This window comes from Lycium barbarum, chromosome 9, assembly GCF_019175385.1.
Source record: "Lycium barbarum isolate Lr01 chromosome 9, ASM1917538v2, whole genome shotgun sequence".
NCBI classification, from domain to species: domain Eukaryota; kingdom Viridiplantae; phylum Streptophyta; class Magnoliopsida; order Solanales; family Solanaceae; genus Lycium; species Lycium barbarum.
The window spans coordinates 119,130,900-119,153,241 of NC_083345.1; the positions used below are offsets into that span (position 1 = coordinate 119,130,900).

General features: G+C 41.5%; 1 protein-coding gene across 1 annotated transcript; it reads left to right on the top strand.

Annotated features, from left to right (window-relative positions):
• The first annotated feature begins 381 nt into the window (after positions 1-381).
• Positions 382-20,505, top strand: LOC132609642 (putative F-box/LRR-repeat protein 23). Its single transcript, XM_060323713.1, has 2 exons — positions 382-857; positions 19,596-20,505. The coding sequence occupies exons 1-2, from the start codon at positions 637-639 to the stop codon at positions 20,218-20,220; spliced, it is 846 nt and encodes a 281-aa protein (XP_060179696.1). The 5' UTR covers positions 382-636; the 3' UTR covers positions 20,221-20,505.
• Positions 20,506-22,342: the final 1,837 nt, after the last annotated feature.

Below are 22,342 nucleotides of genomic sequence, written 5' to 3' on the forward strand. Positions count from 1 at the left end.
AAAATAATTCAATCAAAACACCTTCTAAAAAGATTCTCCGGGGGAAAAAAAAAAGCCTCATGGCAAAAATTTTTTTATTTTCTTAATTTAATGGTAATTTCGATCAAACTTAATAGTATATTATTTATATATATAATCATAAAAAATATGTATATAATTTATCAGTTCGATTGATTTTTTCTTTGATTTTATTTTAATAAAATTAAAATCAAACTAAATATTATCGATTTTTAAAAATTTAAAACTAAACTAAACCAAACCTAAAAAAATAAATATCAATTTATTAAATCAGTTTGGTTCATATTTCGTTTTGAATAAGTTTTTAACCAAATCATAAACACGCCTGCATGCTATATTTTGACCCTTATCCGTTTCAAACATTAGACTCTATTTTTTCCAATTCCACCACTATAAAAAAAGCCTACATGTAGCTTCTCTAATTTCCTCCTCCTTCATCTTCTTCACTTTCCCAATTAAGCAACTCAAACCCTAGAAGAAAAACAATGAACAGAAAAGGAAAAGGAAAAGGAAGAAAGAAGAAGGCATCAATGGTGAAAAAACCACCATGGTTAGAACTACCAGAAGGTATATGGGGGAATATATTATACAGGCTTAGTGCTATAGAAATACTGCTTTATGCACAGATGGTTTGCACTTTGCACTACGTGGAGGCGAATATGCAAGGAACCTTTAATGTGGCGAGTCATTAACATGTCAAATTATGAGCACCTATCTTATATTGGTTACTACATACAGAAAATGTGCCTTCATTGCGTTGATCGTAGTCAAGGTGAATTAGTTGATATCAATTTGTTGTACTTTGCCAATGGTCAGTCACTTCAGTACATAGCACAAAGGTAATTTGTACTATGCATATTTATCTGTTTGTTTGTTTTTCTTCCCTTTTTTATAACCTTTTCAGTTTTTTGTTTTTTTGGGATAATAATCCCTCTATTCCGAAAAAATTATCCTTCTTTTCTTTTTAATGTGTCTCAAAAAAATCGTCCCCTTTTTATATTTAAAAATAATTTGGCTTTATGAGATGATTTATAACACATAAATATCTAAGACTTATTTTGAATCACATATTTAAAAAATCTTCATTTTTTTTCTTAAACTTTATGTCAAGTCAAAAGAGGACAATTTTTTCGGAACAAAGAAAATAGTACTTTTGGTCTCTCATTTATGGGTAAATTCTAATTTTAGTCCTTTTGATATGAGACTCAACATATGTAATCTTCAATTAATAATAATAATAATAGTATGTTTGGTCCCTATATTTCTATTATCTATAAGTGTCATATAAGGACTAACACATCATTAAAAAGTTGTACCATAAGCATTACAAATTGTACACTTTACCACGGTAATGAATACTTGTACCAAAGGGTACATAAATTGTATACTTTAATCAATTACTTCTTTATCTCACGTGGACATATATCATAGTATTGAATATGTATCTTCTTCTCATGTATAAAAAAATTGTACCATAAGCATTACAAATTGTACAATTTAACACAACAATGAATACTTGTACCAAAAGTTACATAAATTGTACACTTTAATCAATTACTTCTTTATCCCACGTAGATATATGTGAGAGTACTGAATATGTATTATCTTCTCATGTATACAAAAGTTGTACCATAAGCATTACAAATTGTACACTTTAACACAACAATGAATACTTGTACCAAAAGTTACATAAATTGTTCACTTTAATCAATTACTTTTTTATCCCACATAGACATATGTCATAGTACTGAATATGTATTCTCTTTTTGTGTATACACGTATGCACTTCAATTTTAATTTTCCGACACATTTATTTCCTCTGTGCACTTTTACTTGTTCACTTTTGACTTTTCACGTTCTTGCTGAATATTTAATCTCTTCTCATGTATAGACGTATGCAGTTCAATCTTAATTCTCCTACACAAATTTATTTCCTCCATACACTTTTGCTTGTTCACTTTTGACTTTTCACGTTCTTTTCTACTAGATATTAGTGTTTTAAGAGGACTAACACGACATTGAAAAGTTGTACCATAAGTTTTACAAATTGTACACTTTAACACAGCAATGAATATTTGTACCACAAGTTATATAAATTGTACATTTTAATCAACTACTTCTTTATCTCACGTGGACATATGTTATAGTACTGAATATGTATTCTCTTCTCATATATACACGCATGCACTTCAGTTTTAATTCTCCGACACATTTATTTCCTCTGTGCACTTTTACTTGTTCACTTTTGACTTTTCACGTTCTTGCTGAATATTTATTCTCTTCTCATATATAGACGTATGCAGTTCAATTTTAATTCTCCTAGACAAATTTATTTCCTCCGTACACTTTTACTTATTCACTTTCGACTTTTCACGTCCTTTAAGAATTAATAAATCCCACGTGGATATATGTCATGATACTGAATATTTATTCTCTTCTCATATATACACGTATGCACTTCAATTTTAATTCTCCGACACATTTATTTCCTCCGTGCACTTTTAGTTGTTCACTTTTGACTTTTCACGTTCTTTAAGAATTAATAAATCCCACATAGATATATGTCATAGTACTGAATATTTATTCTCTTTTCATGTATACACGTATGCACTTCAATTTTAATTCTCCGAACATATTTATTTCCTCCGTGCACTTTTAGTTGTTCACTTTTGACTTTTCACGTTCTTGCTAAATATTTATTCTCTTCTCATGTATACATGTATGTACTTCAATTTTAATTCTCTGACACATATTTATTTCCTCCGTGCACTTTTACTTGTTCACTTTTGACTTTTCACGTTCTTGCTAAATATTTATTCTCTTCTCATGTATACATGTATGTACTTCAATTTTAATTCTCTAACACATATTTATTTCCTCCATGCACTTTTACTTGTTCACTTTTGACTTTTCACGTTATTTAAGAATTAATAAATGAAGCACTCCCTTCGTCCCATATTACTTGGCCACATTACTAAAAATATATGTCTATTTTTCTATTCTATATTTTTCTTCTTCTTATATATAAACGCCCAAGGTGGACGAACACAACAACAATAAGTTGTACAAAAAGCAAATGAAATCGTACTCTAATCCAGGACTAGCATGTGTACATTTCAGAAGTCTAACATTAATACTAGCTCTTGTGTGTTTACTTTTTATGTCCCCACGTGTCCGCAGTGTCTCAATTATCCTTTCATTTCCCTCATTTGATATATACTTCATCTGTCTCAATTTAAGTGTCTACGTTTGACTATACACGGAGTTTAAGAAATAAAGATAGACTTTCAAATCTTGTGGTTCTAAATTAAAAATATGTATAATATAATAAAATATTCTTTGAATCTTGTGATTATAAACTTGACATGTAGGATACTTGAATTGTCAACTTACTAAATATAAAAAGAGGCAGACATAACCAAAATAAGACAAATTTTAACAACAATTGAGAAATTAATGGGAAAAATTAGACGAAAAGAAAAAAATATGGAGACTCACTAAGAAGAATCGTGGTATCCTTTGCAAAATATACAAACCATAAAGACTAACTAAATTGAATAACCAAATTAATCATGTTGGGTCCCGTGCATCGCACGGGCATATTTTGCTAGTATATCTATATATCTATATAAAGCAGGGCATTGACTCGCCACGTGTCACTCTCACAAGCCATCATTCTTATTTATCTAATTTCTGAGATTTTTGCATTATTTCCCTTAATTTCTCCTAATTTGTCTATTAATAATAATAATTCCTCTCCTCATTATTAGGAGTATCATTTATGCCTTTTCTGAAACGCCTTCGTCTATTCCCTACGAGGCGCCCATTCCTTTTTCCGTTTCTATCGCTTCCCTTCTTTTCAGTTTCGTTCCCTTTCTTAGTCTAAACCATATTGCAATAACTCAGCAGCAACAATTTGTTGTCTTCCAAACCCTTCAATCAAACATACATCTTGGCAGTTGCTTCCCCATGTTTCTAGAAAAGAGAATTTGGTGTCGACAAATACAATATCAAGTTTAAAGACTCTGAATTTCCAAAGATAAATCTCGGGTTCACTTTTCTTAGCAATAGGGTCTTCGAAGGTGAAGTGGCAGGCCAATAAAGATTGGAACGGACAAGGGAATGTATTTGAATGCAAAACGCAGCCATTGAATGATATAGCTCTTGTGAAGGCCAAGAAATTGAAGGACCGTACGTAAAGCCAACCGTCTATTCAAAGTTTGTCAATTTTCCATGGATTTGGTGATTGTATGATGTTCAAAGTTCAATGTCTCAATGTAAAGATGATGGAACTTAACTATGCCATGAAGACAGTTCTTATTCAGAATAAAACAAGTGAATTTGGGATCTTTAACGCTCTTTCAGGGTCTACCCTGCTTCTGGTGACCCGATTTCACTCTGTTAACAACTGTTTGTGGCATACCATTGAAGTTCTTAACTCACACTCAACTCTTCTGATTTTCTTTATTAACTCAATACGTCGCAAGCAAGGTTAGCATTTTGTCTCTTGCAATTTCATATCCTCTCTGTGTATCTAGAATTGAGATAGTTTCTATCTATATTGCACTGAACGTTGGAGGCAACCATCTCAGTCCCTCAATCCTTCATGTTTTTCAAGCAACCATCTCAGTCCCTCGATCCGTCATGTTTTCCAAGTCTCTTTGTGTGCTACGAGTACGTGCCAGCACTTCGCGTGTTATGCCTGTGAGAATTTGTAATATGCTTGTATATTATAAGATCATGACTTAAGGAGCATTACTTGGTTTAGAACCTGTTTCCCTGAGGTTGAGGATTAGTTTTACGCTTAAATAGACAAAACATTGCATGAATACTATATTTTCCTACATATAAGTATAATTTAGTTCTTCTTTTAGGCTTACTGATTCCTAAGTCTGTTCGTCACCTAGACATCACGGGGTCTTAAGATAACACTACCCAATTAATGAAACAATCTGTATAAGTATTGGTCTGACGTTTCAGTTTACATTCCTGCTTGATTCCTGGCTGAATTTATCCAAGCATCCTATCACCTACATATCATGTTTCTAGCTTAAACACGTCACAATTGAATTTATTGCAACTTTTTCTCCTGGATCCGTGACCTATTAAAAGTACTGAATCAAAGGCTATCATGTTAGGTTGATACACCTCCTATTTAGTGATAAAAGTATGAAAATCTACCCAAGTAATCACAATTGATACCTGCTTGCTTCATTCAAGTGTGCCTGACCATCAGAACACCCTTCTTTAGTCTTAAAAGATTGAACTACTGTCTAACTCTGTCCTTTTATCATTCATGCCTTAAAGAAGCAATGAGTGTAATGAAAGTTAAAAGGCTTAAAATCTATTGCCTTTCAGAAATCTGTCCAATTGCATATTTTGCTTAAAGAATTCTAATGGATTAGTCATTCCCCCCCCCCCCCCCCCCCCCCCCCTCCCCCTCCCCCTCTAGATCTTTCATTTGTGAAGATTAAGGATGATATGATTGTTGATAATTTAGGGAGATATTTCCTTTTTATTTTGGCTCAAATATCTCTAAGGTCACCTATATATGAGGGGCCTTTGAATCCACAAAATTGATAATTTTTGGATCGAAGAAATACGCGGCTTTTTGGGATGCAAGTATCCAATTCACTAATTACTTTGACAATTTGTTGATACACCATGAAAAACTATTTGACTGCTTTTCGTTGATCATGTAGATAATATATAGTGCTTAACTAAGGGAAGTATTTCCTGTGCGATAACATATAAAGATATGAAGGAGACTAAATATTCCCTTGAGTAGTTGGATTAGAGGCCAGTTGCACTTGAGGTTTTCTTATTATGATATTATTATGAGGATTCAACCATGTAATCTCAACTTGATTACATGTTTGAAAATTAGTAGCTGAAATTGGTGTCATGCTATCCCTCCCTTTGTTATTCCCATTAAGTAGTTAAAATATCAAATTTAAACAAAAAATAAGTTCAAGTTAACAACCTATTTATAATATAAGAAAAATGAAGTTTGGTGAAAAGCATTTTCTCTTCTTTCCATTTACAGAAAATCAAAGACATGACTGAAATATATCTAAACTTGAAATGCTAAAAGTCCCTATTCATAGAAATTTATATGATGATTTAAAGATTAATTAATTTACAGAAGGAATTTTTTTATAATTTTCTGAGTATAATGAAAAAAACGTTCTATCATATCGTATGTTTTATTTTCAATTATTATTAATACTTATTACTTTTATTGAAAAATGTAGTGTTACTAAGTGGTTGTATATGTAAAGTTATTAAGTATACGTGTCTTTTCTTAATTCTGTTTGTCCTTCAAATTATTTTTTTGTGAAATTGGTAATATATGGAGCGTTGGACCTAACTGAAAAAAATATATTAATACGTACTACAAATTCATTTATTTACTTTTATGATCGCGCGAAGCGCGACAAATTCACTAATAGAAAAATATAAGGGAAAAGGGTCAAATTTGTCCCTGTATTATACGAAAATGATCAAATTTACCCTTCGTTATTCATCGGTCCAAAAATACCCCTAATGTTAATTTAAATGGTTCAAATATATCTTTCCACCGTTAAGGTTGTCTAAAGTGGACACTCAATCTGATGTGGTGCTAACACCTCGGTGAGGTGTACACATCGTGTCGTGCCACTTTATCGCCTACCCCATTAAGCAGCTCAAACCGTAGAAAACAATGAATAGGAAGGGAAAAGTAAGGGCATCAATGGTGAAAAAGCCTCCATGATTAGAGTTGCTGGAAAGTATATAGGCGAATATACTACACAAGCTCGGGGCTATAGAGATACCGGAGACAGCACAGAAAGTGTGCACTACGTGGAAGCGAATATGCAACGAACCTCAATGTGGCGAGTCATTAACATATCAAATGATGAGGACCTATCTGATATAAGTTCCGACTTAGAGAAAATGTGCCTTCATTTTGTTGATCGCAGCCAAGGTCAACTAGTTGATATCAATAGCCACCTGCCAGAACTTTAAGACACGTAGTCTTATGGCCACCTGCCAGAACTTTAAGACACATAGTCATATGTTTAAATTCTGGACTTCCTTCTTGTGTGAGTTTTGTCCAAGTTGAGATTCAAAACTAGGATCAGGGTGGACCCAGGATTTTAAGGTCGTGGGTGGTCCCTGAACTACCAATCACAAAATATAAGTGCAAAATTTCTTGTAAGAAAAAAGACAATCATATTTGAGCATGATAATGAAAAAAAAAACCAATGAGAAATATTACAATAAATATTATTGTCACGGGCCTAAAATCTAAGGCAGCGTGGGGCAGCGATGAAGGTTTTAACTACCGCTCAAGGCTTCAGCCCAAACTCTAAGTCACTGGCGGAAACAGTGAATAATACAAAGGCAAACACACACAAGAACTGAAAGTAAGAGGCACACGGATTTGGGAGGCAAATGCCCGTTTTTGATATATCTCCTATATCTGTCCTTTACAAGTATGTAAGGTGAAAGTGAATTGAATGCCTACTGCCCTGAAGGCTTACAATATTTATAGCTGGAAAAGAATCCCTAAGCTGGCCAGTGGGCCCTATGCATGTGGCTGCCTTTGTTGAACAGCTTGCTGTCATGAACCACAGGCTGGCAGATTCAGTGCTTGCCTTAGCTGGAGAGTGGCCCACGAGCAGAAAGGTGTGCGGCTGGTCTCCCACTCTTGTCTGGCAAGCTGGCCTCCCATTATTGTGCAGACAGATGGGCGGCTTGTCCCCCACTCTTGTCTGGCTAGTTGGCGTCCCACTCCTGTGGACCCTTTGGCATGCTGACTTTGACCCGCGTGTGGTGCTGGCTGCGAACGATGAGGGGCGGAGGAAGGCGGGACGGCACATTCTCCCTCAACTGTTTTGGCGACGACCGCGGCGCCACACAATTGTAAGAATTCATGGACCTTATCCTTGAATTGCCATAAGTCCTCATATGCTTCCCATGTAGCCTCCTCAGGCGGTTGTTCCTTCCAATGGACCAGAAATTGGGCATGTGAATTGCCCCAACCTTTGCCCCGGACTAATTGATGGTCAATGATAGCCTCGATTGCTTTGTCCTTAGCAGCGGGAGTCTCAAAGATCCTGGTACGGCTGGCTTGAGCTCGACCCTCGTCTTCCTTATCTTCGAAGTATGGTTTTAGCTGACTCGCATGGAAGACGGGGTATATTCTCAGATGGTGAGGCATGTCCAACCGGTAAGAAATCTTGCCCACCTTGGCAACGATTTCAAAGGGACCCTCGTATCGTCGAATCAAACTCTGACTCAGTTTCCTTAATGACTTGAACTGTCTCGGATTGAGTTTGACCATGATTTTGTCGCCAATTCTGTAATTTGTTGGACGACGCTTGCGATCTGCAAACTTCTTCATTTTCCGAGAAGCCTTGTCAAGATATGACCTAGCCATATCAATTTGTTCCTCCCAGGCCTTGGCCATATGAAACGCCCCTGGGTTCCGCAATTCCGCTCGAACAGGCAGTGACTGCGGTGTGTTGGGCTGCTGCCCAGTAGCCAACTCAAATGGGCTCCTCCCTGTTGCCTCGCTCCGTTGCAGGTTGTATGAAAATTGGGCGGTGTCAAGCAATTTGGCCCAATCTTTCTGATTGGCACTAACAAAGTGCCGCAAATATAACTCCAGTAGCGCGTTGACTCTTTCCGTTTGGCCGTCAGTTTGTGGATGAAAACTGGTTGAGAAATGTAATTCAGACCCCAGCAAACTGAATAACTCCTTCCAAAACGCCCCTGTGAATCGTGGGTCGCGGTCACTAATGATATGCCTCGGCACACCCCAATGCTTGACAACGTCTTTCAAGAACAACCTTGCAGCTTCCTTGGCTTTGCAACTAGCCGTGGTGGGGCTGAAAGTTGCATATTTTGAGAACCGATCAACCACCACCATAATGGTGCCGAAGCCTTCAGAATTGGGCAAGCATGTGATGAAGTCCATGGTGACGCTGTCCCATGGTCTCTCAGCTACGGGCAATGGCTCAAGTAGGCCTCCAGGTGCCTTGTTCTCTACCTTGTCTTGTTGGCACACCAGACATGTGCGGACGTAGACTTCAATGTCATCTCTCATGTGCGGCCAGTAGTATGATGACTCTAGCAACGCCATGGTTCTCTTTTGTCCTGGATGGCCTGCCCAGGCCGTGTCATGCCCCTCCTTGATCAGGGTACGCCTGAGATTACCCCATCTTGGCATATAAATGCGCCTGCCAGTAGTGTAGAGGACACCGTCATCTACCCAGAATTTCTTTGTTTTGCCTTGACTGGCCAAGGCAAGAAGTTGTTGTGCCACTGGATCATGTTGCATCCCTTGCTTGATGGCATCAATAATATCACTGCTGGCCGTGCTAATCATAGCTGCCAGCACCGCTTTGCGACTCAGCGCATCGGCCACGACATTAGCCTTCCCTGGCTTATATTCCAAGGTGTAGTCGAATTCTGCCAGAAAATCTTGCCACCGAGCTTGCTTGGGTGACAGCTTTTTCTGAGACTGGAAATAACTTGTCGCCACATTATCTGTTTTGACAATGAAATGTGCCCCCAGCAAGTAATGACGCCAGGTCCTTAGACAGTGGACTACGGCCGTCATCTCCTTCTCTTGGACAGTATATCTCCGCTCTGCATCGTTCAACTTTCGGCTTTCAAAGGCTATCGGGTGGCCTTCTTGCATAAGGACGCCACCAATAGCAAAATCTGAGGCATCAGTATGGACTTCAAACACCTTGGTGAAGTCAGGTAGAGCCAAGACAGGCTCCTTCACAATTGCCTCTTTGAGGCCGTCAAACGCCTCTTGACACGAAGAGGTCCATTTCCACTCGTGACCTTTCTTCAGCATGTCGGTCAGTGGTGCTGCAATGGCCGAGTATCCAAGGATAAACCGCCTGTAGTAGTTGGCAAGGCCAAGAAAGGACCGAAGTTCAGTTACTTTGGTTGGAGCCTCCCAATCTTGAATGGCACTGACCTTGTCGCTATCCATTCTGATTTCTCCTTGGCTGATTGTATGGCCAAGGAACTGCACTTGTGGTTGGGCAAAAGTGCATTTCTCCTGCTTGACGCAAAGGTCATTCTCCCTCAACACTTGGAAGACCGTGCGGAGATGTTCCAGGTGCTCTTCCAAGCTGTTGCTGTATACTACGATGTCATCAAGGTAGATTACAACAAACTGGTCCAAGAATGGATGAAAAAGCTTGTTCATGAGAGTGCAAAATGTAGCAGGGGCATTGGTTAGGCCGAATGGCATGACTAACCACTCGAACGCCCCATATCTGGTCACACAAGTCGTCTTTGACTCGTCCCCTTCGGCAATCCGCACTTGATAGTATCCTTTTCGCAGGTCCATCTTGGTGAATACCTTGGCTTGCCCTAGCCGATCGAACAAATCTGCAATCAAGGGAATGGGATACTTGTTTTTCTCCGTGACCTTGTTAAGGGCACGATAGTCAATGCAAAGCCTCAGCGTTCCCTCCTTCTTCTTTTGGAACAAAACAGGTGCTCCAAATGGTGCCTTTGATGGGCGAATGTGCCCAGATTCAAGCAACTCCTTGAGTTGCTTCCTTAGCTCTTCAAGCTCTGGTGGTGCCATGCGATAAGGGGACATGGCTGGCGGCTTGGCTCCCGGAACCAACTCGATTTGGTGGTCCACCTCCCTACGTGGGGGTAACCTCTTTGGCAGTTCATCGGGCATCACGTCCCTGTTCTCCTCAAGGACTCGCTGCACACATGGGGGTAATGCTTCCCCCTCTTTAGAACTGGCTTCGTCCGCAACTGCCACAAGAGTCGCTAGAAAGGTTGGTTCTCCCTTCTTGAACCCTTTTACCAACTGCATCGCGGACAAGCGCACGCCCGTTTGATGTACACGAATCAACGGCACGTCACAAGAACAGCTTGGATCTCTAATCAATAGTTGGTTGAGGCGCGGCGAAATAAACGCGTTGATCTCGTACCAGAAATCCAGACCCAATACTATATCAAATACATCCATAGGGGCCACAGTGAAATCGGTGAATCCTTGCTAAGTGCCTAAGACGAGATGGACTTTTGGGGCAAATCCATTTACGTCAGTGGGGAGGCAGTTGACTGTCTTTAGCAGCGAATCACTGGAAACAAAGGAAAGGCTTAGCTCCTTTGCCTTGTCCTCTGTAATGAAGTTGTGAGTCGCACCTGTATCCACCATGATGCGGACTGGTTTTCCTTTTAAGGTCGCCTCTACGAACAGTGACTCCCTTGGTCGGATTTGAGGTGGCTTAGCTGTGATGGCAGCAAGGGTCATATGATTGAACAAGCCTGCAATTTTAGGCTTTGCTTGCTCTGCAGCCTCCGTCTGTTCGCCTTGTTCACCGGTCTGAGCCCCGGTTTGCGCATATGCTTGTTTGTTGGCAGCAAGTATTGCTCCTAGCTTGCCCAACGAAGGGCAATTTCTGTAGAGATGGCCGGATTGTCCACACAAATAACAGCCATCGTTTGTGGTGGAGTTCTGCTTCTTTTCTTCGTAGTTTTTACGAAAATTGGAACTGGAACCCCGGTTGCGATCCCTGTCTCCTTTGGAATCACGACCCTTGTTGGGGACAGATTTATTTTTGTCCCCGTTGCCTTGATCGACCTTGGTAGCCGCCTGCTTCCCTCGGTTATCCTTTGCCTTGGTATTGTCGGTGCGAAAATCATTCAAAGACTCCGCCACCACAATGGCATTGTCAAGACTATCAACTTGACGCCTATACAATTCTTGTTTGGCCCAGTTTTGAAGGCCATCCAAGAAGTAGAACAACAAATCGTCGTTGTTCAAGCTTGGAATTTGAAGAGAGAGTTTCGTGAACTCCTTCACGTACTCACGGATGGATGTCGTTTGCTTGAGCTCCCTCAACTTTCGACGGGCCTCGTGCACAACATTTAGGGGGTAAACCTGTCGTTTTAACTCCGTTTTGAACTGCTCCCAATTTTCAATGGAACACAATCCTTTCTCCATGTCCGTCTTCTTTCTACGCCACCACATTGAGGCGGTGTCGCTCAAGTACATGGCTGCTGTCCGGATCCGAATAGCTTCGTCATTAATGTTGACGTGCTCAAAGTATGCCTCCATTTGCCAAATGAAGTCTTCCACATCTTGAGCGTTCCTATCGCCTTTGAAATATTTGGGTTTAGGGACCTCTATGCGGGTTTCTCGAATGTGGACTGGACCAGCACCGTTCATGAGTTGGGCCGCTCCCAGTTGCGTTTCCAATGTCTCCACCTTGGCTTGCAAACTGGCCAGCGCCTCCATGAGCCTGAGCTCAAGGCCGGTCAGCTCCTCCTTGTGCTCCATGCTCTCAATTTTCTGCTCGTTTTGGACTTGTTCTAGTCCGTCAAGAGCTATTGTCTCAAGAGAATTTAGATTCCCTTGTAAGGTGTCAACTCGCTGGTTTAAGGCGAATAGACTAGCCTCTGTGTGGATGATTTTCTCCACCAGCGTGTTCGACACCGAACTTTCACTTGCTTCACCCGTAGTAGGGGGTAGTTGGAAGGTCAGCCCTTCAGATGGAACAGCGGGTGGACCTCGGACTTGGCTTCGGTCCCGTTGTTTCTTCTGTTTGGTTGTCTTCTTGGTGGGAGATTTGTCTCCATCGTGGTGCTCGTCGTGAACAGTTTCTTCGTTGGTGTTTGTCATGATAGTAAACTTGCTCTGATACCACTTGTCACGGGCCTAAAATCTAAGGCAGCGTGGGGCAGCGATGAAGGTCTTAACTACCGCTCAAGGCTTCAGCCCAAACTCTAAGTCACTGGCGGAAACAGTGAATAATACAACGGCAAACACACACAAGAACTGAAAGTAAGAGGCACACGGATTTGGGAGGCAAATGCCCGTTTTTGATATATCTCCTATATCTGTCCTTTACAAGTATGTAAGGTGAAAGTGAATTGAATGCCTACTGCCCTGAAGGCTTACAATATTTATAGCTGGAAAAGAATCCCTAAGCTGGCCAGTGGGCCCTATGCATGTGGCTGCCTTTGTTGAACAGCTTGCTGTCATGGACCACAGGCTGGCAGATTCAGTGCTTGCCTTAGCTGGAGAGTGGCCCACGAGCAGAAAGGTGTGCGGCTGGTCTCCCACTCTTGTCTGGCAAGCTGGCCTCCCATTATTGTGCAGACAGATGGGCGGCTTGTCCCCCACTCTTGTCTGGCTAGTTGGCGTCCCACTCCTGTGGACCCTTTGGCATGCTGACTTTGACCCGCGTGTGGTGCTGGCTGCGAACGATGAGGGGCGGAGGAAGGCGGGACGGCACATTCTCCCTCAACTGTTTTGGCGACGACCGCGGCGCCACACAATTGTAAGAATTCATGGACCTTATCCTTGAATTGCCATAAGTCCTCATATGCTTCCCATGTAGCCTCCTCAGGCGGTTGTCCCTTCCAATGGACCAGAAATTGGGCATGTGAATTGCCCCAACCTTTGCCCCGGACTAATTGATGGTCAATGATAGCCTCGATTTCTTTGTCCTTAGCAGCGGGAGTCTCAAAGATCCTGGTACGGCTGGCTTGAGCTCGACCCTCGTCTTCCTTATCTTCGAAGTATGGTTTTAGCTGACTCGCATGGAAGACGGGGTATATTCTCAGATGGTGAGGCATGTCCAACCGGTAAGAAATCTTGCCCACCTTGGCAACGATTTCAAAGGGACCCTCGTATCGTCGAATCAAACACTGACTCAGTTTCCTTAATGACTTGAACTGTCTCGGATTGAGTTTGACCATGACTTTGTCGCCAATTCTGTAATTTGTTGGACGACGCTTGCGATCTGCAAACTTCTTCATTTTCCGAGAAGCCTTGTCAAGATATGACCTAGCCATATCAATTTGTTCCTCCCAGGCCTTGGCCATATGAAACGCCCCTGGGTTCCGCAATTCCGCTCGAACAGGCAGTGACTGCGGTGTGTTGGGCTGCTGCCCAGTAGCCAACTCAAATGGGCTCCTCCCTGTTGCCTCGCTCCGTTGCAGGTTGTATGAAAATTGGGCGGTGTCAAGCAATTTGGCCCAATCTTTCTGATTGGCACTAACAAAGTGCCGCAAATATAACTCCAGTAGCGCGTTGACTCTTTCCGTTTGGCCGTCAGTTTGTGGATGAAAACTGGTTGAGAAATGTAATTCAGACCCCAGCAAACTGAATAACTCCTTCCAAAACGCCCCTGTGAATCGTGGGTCGCGGTCACTAATGATATGCCTCGGCACACCCCAATGCTTGACAACGTCTTTCAAGAACAACCTTGCAGCTTCCTTGGCTTTGCAACTAGCCGTGGTGGGGCTGAAAGTTGCATATTTTGAGAACCGATCAACCACCACCATAATGGTGCCGAAGCCTTCAGAATTGGGCAAGCATGTGATGAAGTCCATGGTGACGCTGTCCCATGGTCTCTCAGCTACGGGCAATGGCTCAAGTAGGCCTCCAGGTGCCTTGTTCTCTACCTTGTCTTGTTGGCACACCAGACATGTGCGGACGTAGACTTCAATGTCATCTCTCATGTGCGGCCAGTAGTATGATGACTCTAGCAACGCCATGGTTCTCTTTTGTCCTGGATGGCCTGCCCAGGCCGTGTCATGCCCCTCCTTGATCAGGGTACGCCTGAGATTACCCCATCTTGGCACATAAATGCGCCTGCCAGTAGTGTAGAGGACACCGTCATCTACCCAGAATTTCTTTGTTTTGCCTTGACTGGCCAAGGCAAGAAGTTGTTGTGCCACTGGATCATGTTGCATCCCTTGCTTGATGGCATCAATAATATCACTGCTGGCCGTGCTAATCATAGCTGCCAGCACCGCTTTGCGACTCAGCGCATCGGCCACGACATTAGCCTTCCCTGGCTTATATTCCAAGGTGTAGTCGAATTCTGCCAGAAAATCTTGCCACCGAGCTTGCTTGGGTGACAGCTTTTTCTGAGACTGGAAATAACTTGTCGCCACATTATCTGTTTTGACAATGAAATGTGCCCCCAGCAAGTAATGACGCCAGGTCCTTAGACAGTGGACTACGGCCGTCATCTCCTTCTCTTGGACAGTATATCTCCGCTCTGCATCGTTCAACTTTCGGCTTTCAAAGGCTATCGGGTGGCCTTCTTGCATAAGGACGCCACCAATAGCAAAATCTGAGGCATCAGTATGGACTTCAAACACCTTGGTGAAGTCAGGTAGAGCCAAGACAGGCTCCTTCACAATTGCCTCTTTGAGGCCGTCAAACGCCTCTTGACACGAAGAGGTCCATTTCCACTCGTGACCTTTCTTCAGCATGTCGGTCAGTGGTGCTGCAATGGCCGAGTATCCAAGGATAAACCGCCTGTAGTAGTTGGCAAGGCCAAGAAAGGACCGAAGTTCAGTTACTTTGGTTGGAGCCTCCCAATCTTGAATGGCACTGACCTTGTCGCTATCCATTCTGATTTCTCCTTGGCTGATTGTATGGCCAAGGAACTGCACTTGTGGTTGGGCAAAAGTGCATTTCTCCTGCTTGACGCAAAGGTCATTCTCCCTCAACACTTGGAAGACCGTGCGGAGATGTTCCAGGTGCTCTTCCAAGCTGTTGCTGTATACTACGATGTCATCAAGGTAGATTACAACAAACTGGTCCAAGAATGGATGAAAAAGCTTGTTCATGAGAGTGCAAAATGTAGCAGGGGCATTGGTTAGGCCGAATGGCATGACTAACCACTCGAACGCCCCATATCTGGTCACACAAGTCGTCTTTGACTCGTCCCCTTCGGCAATCCGCACTTGATAGTATCCTTTTCGCAGGTCCATCTTGGTGAATACCTTGGCTTGCCCTAGCCGATCGAACAAATCTGCAATCAAGGGAATGGGATACTTGTTTTTCTCCGTGACCTTGTTAAGGGCACGATAGTCAATGCAAAGCCTCAGCGTTCCCTCCTTCTTCTTTTGGAACAAAACAGGTGCTCCAAATGGTGCCTTTGATGGGCGAATGTGCCCAGATTCAAGCAACTCCTTGAGTTGCTTCCTTAGCTCTTCAAGCTCTGGTGGTGCCATGCGATAAGGGGACATGGCTGGCGGCTTGGCTCCCGGAACCAACTCGATTTGGTGGTCCACCTCCCTACGTGGGGGTAACCTCTTTGGCAGTTCATCGGGCATCACGTCCCTGTTCTCCTCAAGGACTCGCTGCACACATGGGGGTAATGCTTCCCCCTCTTTAGAACTGGCTTCGTCCGCAACTGCCACAAGAGTCGCTAGAAAGGTTGGTTCTCCCTTCTTGAACCCTTTTACCAACTGCATCGCGGACAAGCGCACGCCCGTTTGATGTACACGAATCAACGGCACGTCACAAGAACAGCTTGGATCTCTAATCAATAGTTGGTTGAGGCGCGGCGAAATAAACGCGTTGATCTCGTACCAGAAATCCAGACCCAATACTATATCAAATACATCCATAGGGGCCACAGTGAAATCGGTGAATCCTTGCTAAGTGCCTAAGACGAGATGGACTTTTGGGGCAAATCCATTTACGTCAGTGGGGAGGCAGTTGACTGTCTTTAGCAGCGAATCACTGGAAACAAAGGAAAGGCTTAGCTCCTTTGCCTTGTCCTCTGTAATGAAGTTGTGAGTCGCACCTGTATCCACCATGATGCAGACTGGTTTTCCTTTTAAGGTCGCCTCTACGAACAGTGACTCCCTTGGTCGGATTTGAGGTGGCTTAGCTGTGATGGCAGCAAGGGTCATATGATTGAACAAGCCTGCAATTTTAGGCTTTGCTTGCTCTGCAGCCTCCGTCTGTTCGCCTTGTTCACCGGTCTGAGCCCCGGTTTGCGCATATGCTTGTTTGTTGGCAGCAAGTATTGCTCCTAGCTTGCCCAACGAAGGGCAATTTCTGTAGAGATGGCCGGATTGTCCACACAAATAACAGCCATCGTTTGTGGTGGAGTTCTGCTTCTTTTCTTCGTAGTTTTTACGAAAATTGGAACTGGAACCCCGGTTGCGATCCCTGTCTCCTTTGGAATCACGACCCTTGTTGGGGACAGATTTATTTTTGTCCCCGTTGCCTTGATCGACCTTGGTAGCCGCCTGCTTCCCTCGGTTATCCTTTGCCTTGGTATTGTCGGTGCGAAAATCATTCAAAGACTCCGCCACCACAATGGCATTGTCAAGACTATCAACTTGACGCCTATACAATTCTTGTTTGGCCCAGTTTTGAAGGCCATCCAAGAAGTAGAACAACAAATCGTCGTTGTTCAAGCTTGGAATTTGAAGAGAGAGTTTCGTGAACTCCTTCATGTACTCACGGATGGATGTCGTTTGCTTGAGCTCCCTCAACTTTCGACGGGCCTCGTGCACAACATTTAGGGGGTAAAACTGTCGTTTTAACTCCGTTTTGAACTGCTCCCAATTTTCAATGGAACACAATCCTTTCTCCATGTCCGCCTTCTTTCTACGCCACCACATTGAGGCGGTGTCGCTCAAGTACATGGCTGCTGTCCGGATCCGAATAGCTTCGTCATTAATGTTGACGTGCTCAAAGTATGCCTCCATTTGCCAAATGAAGTCTTCCACATCTTGAGCGTTCCTATCGCCTTTGAAATATTTGGGTTTAGGGACCTCTATGCGGGTTTCTCGAATGTGGACTGGACCAGCACCGTTCATGAGTTGGGCCGCTCCCAGTTGCGTTTCCAATGTCTCCACCTTGGCTTGCAAACTGGCCAGCGCCTCCATGAGCCTGAGCTCAAGGCCGGTCAGCGCCTCCTTGTGCTCCATGCTCTCAATTTTCTGCTCGTTTTGGACTTGTTCTAGTCCGTCAAGAGCTATTGTCTCAAGAGAATTTAGATTCCCTTGTAAGGTGTCAACTCGCTGGTTTAAGGCGAATAGACTAGCCTCTGTGTGGATGATTTTCTCCACCAGCGTGTTCGACACCGAACTTTCACTTGCTTCACCCGTAGTAGGAGGTAGTTGGAAGGTCAGCCCTTCAGATGGAACAGCGGGTGGACCTCGGACTTGGCTTCGGTCCCGTTGTTTCTTCTGTTTGGTTGTCTTCTTGGTGGGAGATTTGTCTCCATCGTGGTGCTCGTCGTGAACAGTTTCTTCGTTGGTGTTTGTCATGATAGTAAACTTGCTCTGATACCACTTGTCACGGGCCTAAAATCTAAGGCAGCGTGGGGCAGCGATGAAGGTCTTAACTACCGCTCAAGGCTTCAGCCCAAACTCTAAGTCACTGGCGGAAACAGTGAATAATACAAAGGCAAACACACACAAGAACTGAAAGTAAGAGGCACACGGATTTGGGAGGCAAATGCCCGTTTTTGATATATCTCCTATATCTGTCCTTTACAAGTATGTAAGGTGAAAGTGAATTGAATGCCTACTGCCCTGAAGGCTTACAATATTTATAGCTGGAAAAGAATCTCTAAGCTGGCCAGTGGGCCCTATGCATGTGGCTGCCTTTGTTGAACAGCTTGCTGTCATGGACCACAGGCTGGCAGATTCAGTGCTTGCCTTAGCTGGAGAGTGGCCCACGAGCAGAAAGGTGTGCGGCTGGTCTCCCACTCTTGTCTGGCAAGCTGGCCTCCCATTATTGTGCAGACAGATGGGCGGCTTGTCCCCCACTCTTGTCTGGCTAGTTGGCGTCCCACTCCTGTGGACCCTTTGGCATGCTGACTTTGACCCGCGTGTGGTGCTGGCTGCGAACGATGAGGGGCGGAGGAAGGCGGGACGGCACATTATGCTGGATAAAAGGGGAAAAAAAAACTATTAGGAAAAGTTAGCAAAGGGCAGCGAGTAAAAGACAAAAATAAAGTTGAAGTGAATAGTAAATAAGAAAAGAAGATTTGGTCTTTAAAATAAAAAACATGTGCTAGTGGGGAAGTCTAATGTGTGTGTCCCATGAACATATAATTTCCTATACACCAGAAAGAAGTCTATGTTCTTTTCTTTGAATGTTGATATTCCTCCACAAATAAGCTTAAGTGAGCATGGATTATGCATTTCGGGGTACTTTTGATGTCCAGTTGCTTAGTCCTAACTTCCTTCTACCATACCCTGGAATATGTGAAGTATCTTTCCTGCCGCCCATGGTCTTGTACATCTCTTATACCAAGTCTTGTGTGAATACTGTTCATGGTACAATAGTCTTTTAGTTGTAAAGCACTTTGAATTTCTTAAGTTTCTTAATGCAAGAGTCCAAGCATTGCACAAGCTATTATATATTTTAGTTTAATTATGAATCAAAACTCATGGGAAGTACTTGAGCAAACAATGAAAGAAGATAGTAGTTACTCTGTGAGATAGTAGTTACTCTGTGAGAAAGTTCCTATCTTCCCAGTGGGCAATAAGAAGAGAGGAAGATGTATATATGTTGGGTCTTTATGTTCTCTTTCTGAATCCGTTATTATGGTAGCTCTTTACTCTTTCGCTAAATCTGTCTGAACAGATAGCATGTTGTTTTATCTTCTATTTTTTTTGTTTTTCTTTTCTCAAGTAGCAAATGGTTTTATCCTACTACTATAGACCTTGGCTAGTCCTCTGTACTAGGCCTGATTGTGTTTGGTTATATTGTTTCAGTCACCAGGCACATCTATTGATTCAGTTCTACTTTTGTTCACCAGATCAGGAAAATTGAAAAGACTTAGTATTGCATGTTGCCACAGTATGCTATGTGACGGCTTGGTTGAAGCAGTTCAAAAGCTCCCATTGCTAGAAGAGCTGAGTCTGACACACACTATTATCACAACAGAAGGCATTGAATCTCTTGGACGCTCTTGCCCATTGTTGAAGTCGTTTGAATTGAATAACTCATTATATGATTACTTTGATAATGAAGATGCAAGAAATGAAGAGGCCCTAGCTATTGCTAAAAACCTGCCTGCCTTGCACCACCTTCAACTCATTGGAAACAGTATGACAAATAAAGGCCTCGAAGCTATTCTTGATGGTTGTCCTCATCTTGTATCACTTGACCTGCGGCTGTGCATATATGTTAGCCTCAACGAAGTCTTGAGCAGTAGAATTTCTGGACAGATTAAAGATGTGAAGCACCCTCATGACTCTCTCGCAGGTCTTGAATTTTCATTTACGGCTTACGGGGAAGATGATGATGAAGATGACATGTCATCTGAGGATGATGAAGATTACACGTCATCTGAGGAGGATGAAGATGACACGTCAGCGGAGGATGATGAAGATGCCATGTCATCGGAGGATGATGAAGCTGCCATGTCTAATGATTACTGACTACTAGCCGTCATGTTTCTAGCGTTAGCCTCATTCCGGAAGTTGCGGGCTTTTTGGTCATTGGATTATGAACAGTTCTTCAGGTGTCTGCAGCGATAATATAGGCAATATTTTGTTTTATGATACCCTCGTCTTCTTGTATTGATATTTTCGTTGAAGATCTCCTTGGGACTAAGTTCCAAAGGAAATCAGCATGTAATGACTGTAGTGTTATTATATAAATATATATCCTTTTTGCCAAGAAAAACAAGAAAAACGTTTTATCATTATTGACTTATTAGTATGTTCGGGATGAAATTCACATTTCTTCTCACAATATATAAGTTACATTCGCTATTTGGATTGTAAAGTTCTCTATATATTGTTTTAATTTTACATAGAGTTTTATTTTAATTTTTAGAAACATAAATCTGACACTACAAGAAAAACGATATTTGGCAACAATTTTTTTTTTTGTTGTCATAGATTGATTATTGTTGTAAAAAGTATTTTTGGCAACAAAAAAATATATTTTGTTGCATGAACTTTTCCCAACGGCTGTTATTGCAACAAAGTGCAACAATTTTTTTTTTGTTGCCAAAAGTACTTTTTGCAACAATAATCAATATTATGACAACAAAATTAAATTCTTAGGCAACAAAAAAATTATTTGCTAACAAGAAAACTAAGTTGTTGCCAAATTTAAATATTTTTGTTACGATTTTTATACTTTCTTGTAGTGTGACTTGAACAGTTTCAAAGTTGCATTCAGAAGTTGCTATCACTAAATGATTTAATTTTGGTTTTTTGGTTTTTCACCGGGTGTCCAATACCCGCAAGTGCTCCCTAACAAGTCTTAAGTAGCAAAATTTCTTGACAGATTAAATAGGTGAAATACCCTCGTGATTAATTTGGATTTTGAAAAGATCTAGTCGTTCCGTTTCTAGTGTTAGCCTCATATCTGAAGTTGTGGGCTCTTTTTGGTAATTGGATTATGAGCAGTTCTTCAAATATTCGTTGATTAAATTTGAGTGATGCACAACCAAAGATAAAGGAACTCTGAGTAGAAGAATCAGTATAAAAATGTTAGTTTTCCTATTTCAGTGGTCTAGCATACAAAATATCAATTTAGTAACAGAGGTCTTGGCAGTCTTAAAAGTTAAGATCACAATCCTGCGAAATTGAACAATAACTTTATCAACTCTTTTCAAAGATCTTATAGCCTCACGCACTCTTCACAAATAAATAAAATGATTAGTAACTCAGAGACTGAATCTTTTTATAACAGTGGTGTCCGACCGTGGTTTGTGCACATCTCAAATATTCCATGCAAGGAGGGTCCGCAAACCTTTGACGTGTGAACAAAAGAAAGGAAAAAGTTATGTAGAAGTCACCTCAAATGCATAAGAGGAATACTTCGGTCATTCTAATTACAATCGCCTGCAAATTATGTACACTTCGCCTGTTAAAAGGCGAGGAAAAGAAAAAATGGACAAGTAATATGAGATGGAGGGAGTATTAAAACTACTCTCCATCTCAACTTTGGGAGTTAATTCCCTATATGGTCACGCAAGTTTGGGCAATTGCCTACAAATATTGTTTTTGTTTCTTTTAGGATAACAAAGTCACTCAACTATACCTATTTGCTTTAAAATATACTAAACACTTCAAAAGTCTTCTTTTCTCGTGGTTGACAAGCCATGTCATTAAAGCTTATTGTGTTACTAACAAACATAATTAATTCACCATTTAACCAAAGTCATGTTTTATACTCAATCAAACATGGCCCAATTAAAGTTTTTAAATTTATAGATAAAGTTTTAAAATCAAAATTAAAATATAAAATATTTGAATGTGAACTAATTTAGGGTTTTATTTTAAAATATTGCTAGATATTAACATGACAAGTTGGAATATCTATAGCTTAACATGAAATAGACTAAGAATATATTATATTTCATATAAGACTAATAATATAATATTTCAAAATAATATAAGCATAATAATATAATACTTTAAAATAAATATTATACTAACGAAAATTCTATACCTTTTGCATGAAAAATAAAAAGATCTTGATGGTATGGAAATACCAAAAATTACACACTAAACATTTAAAGATAAATAACTCACAATACAAAAA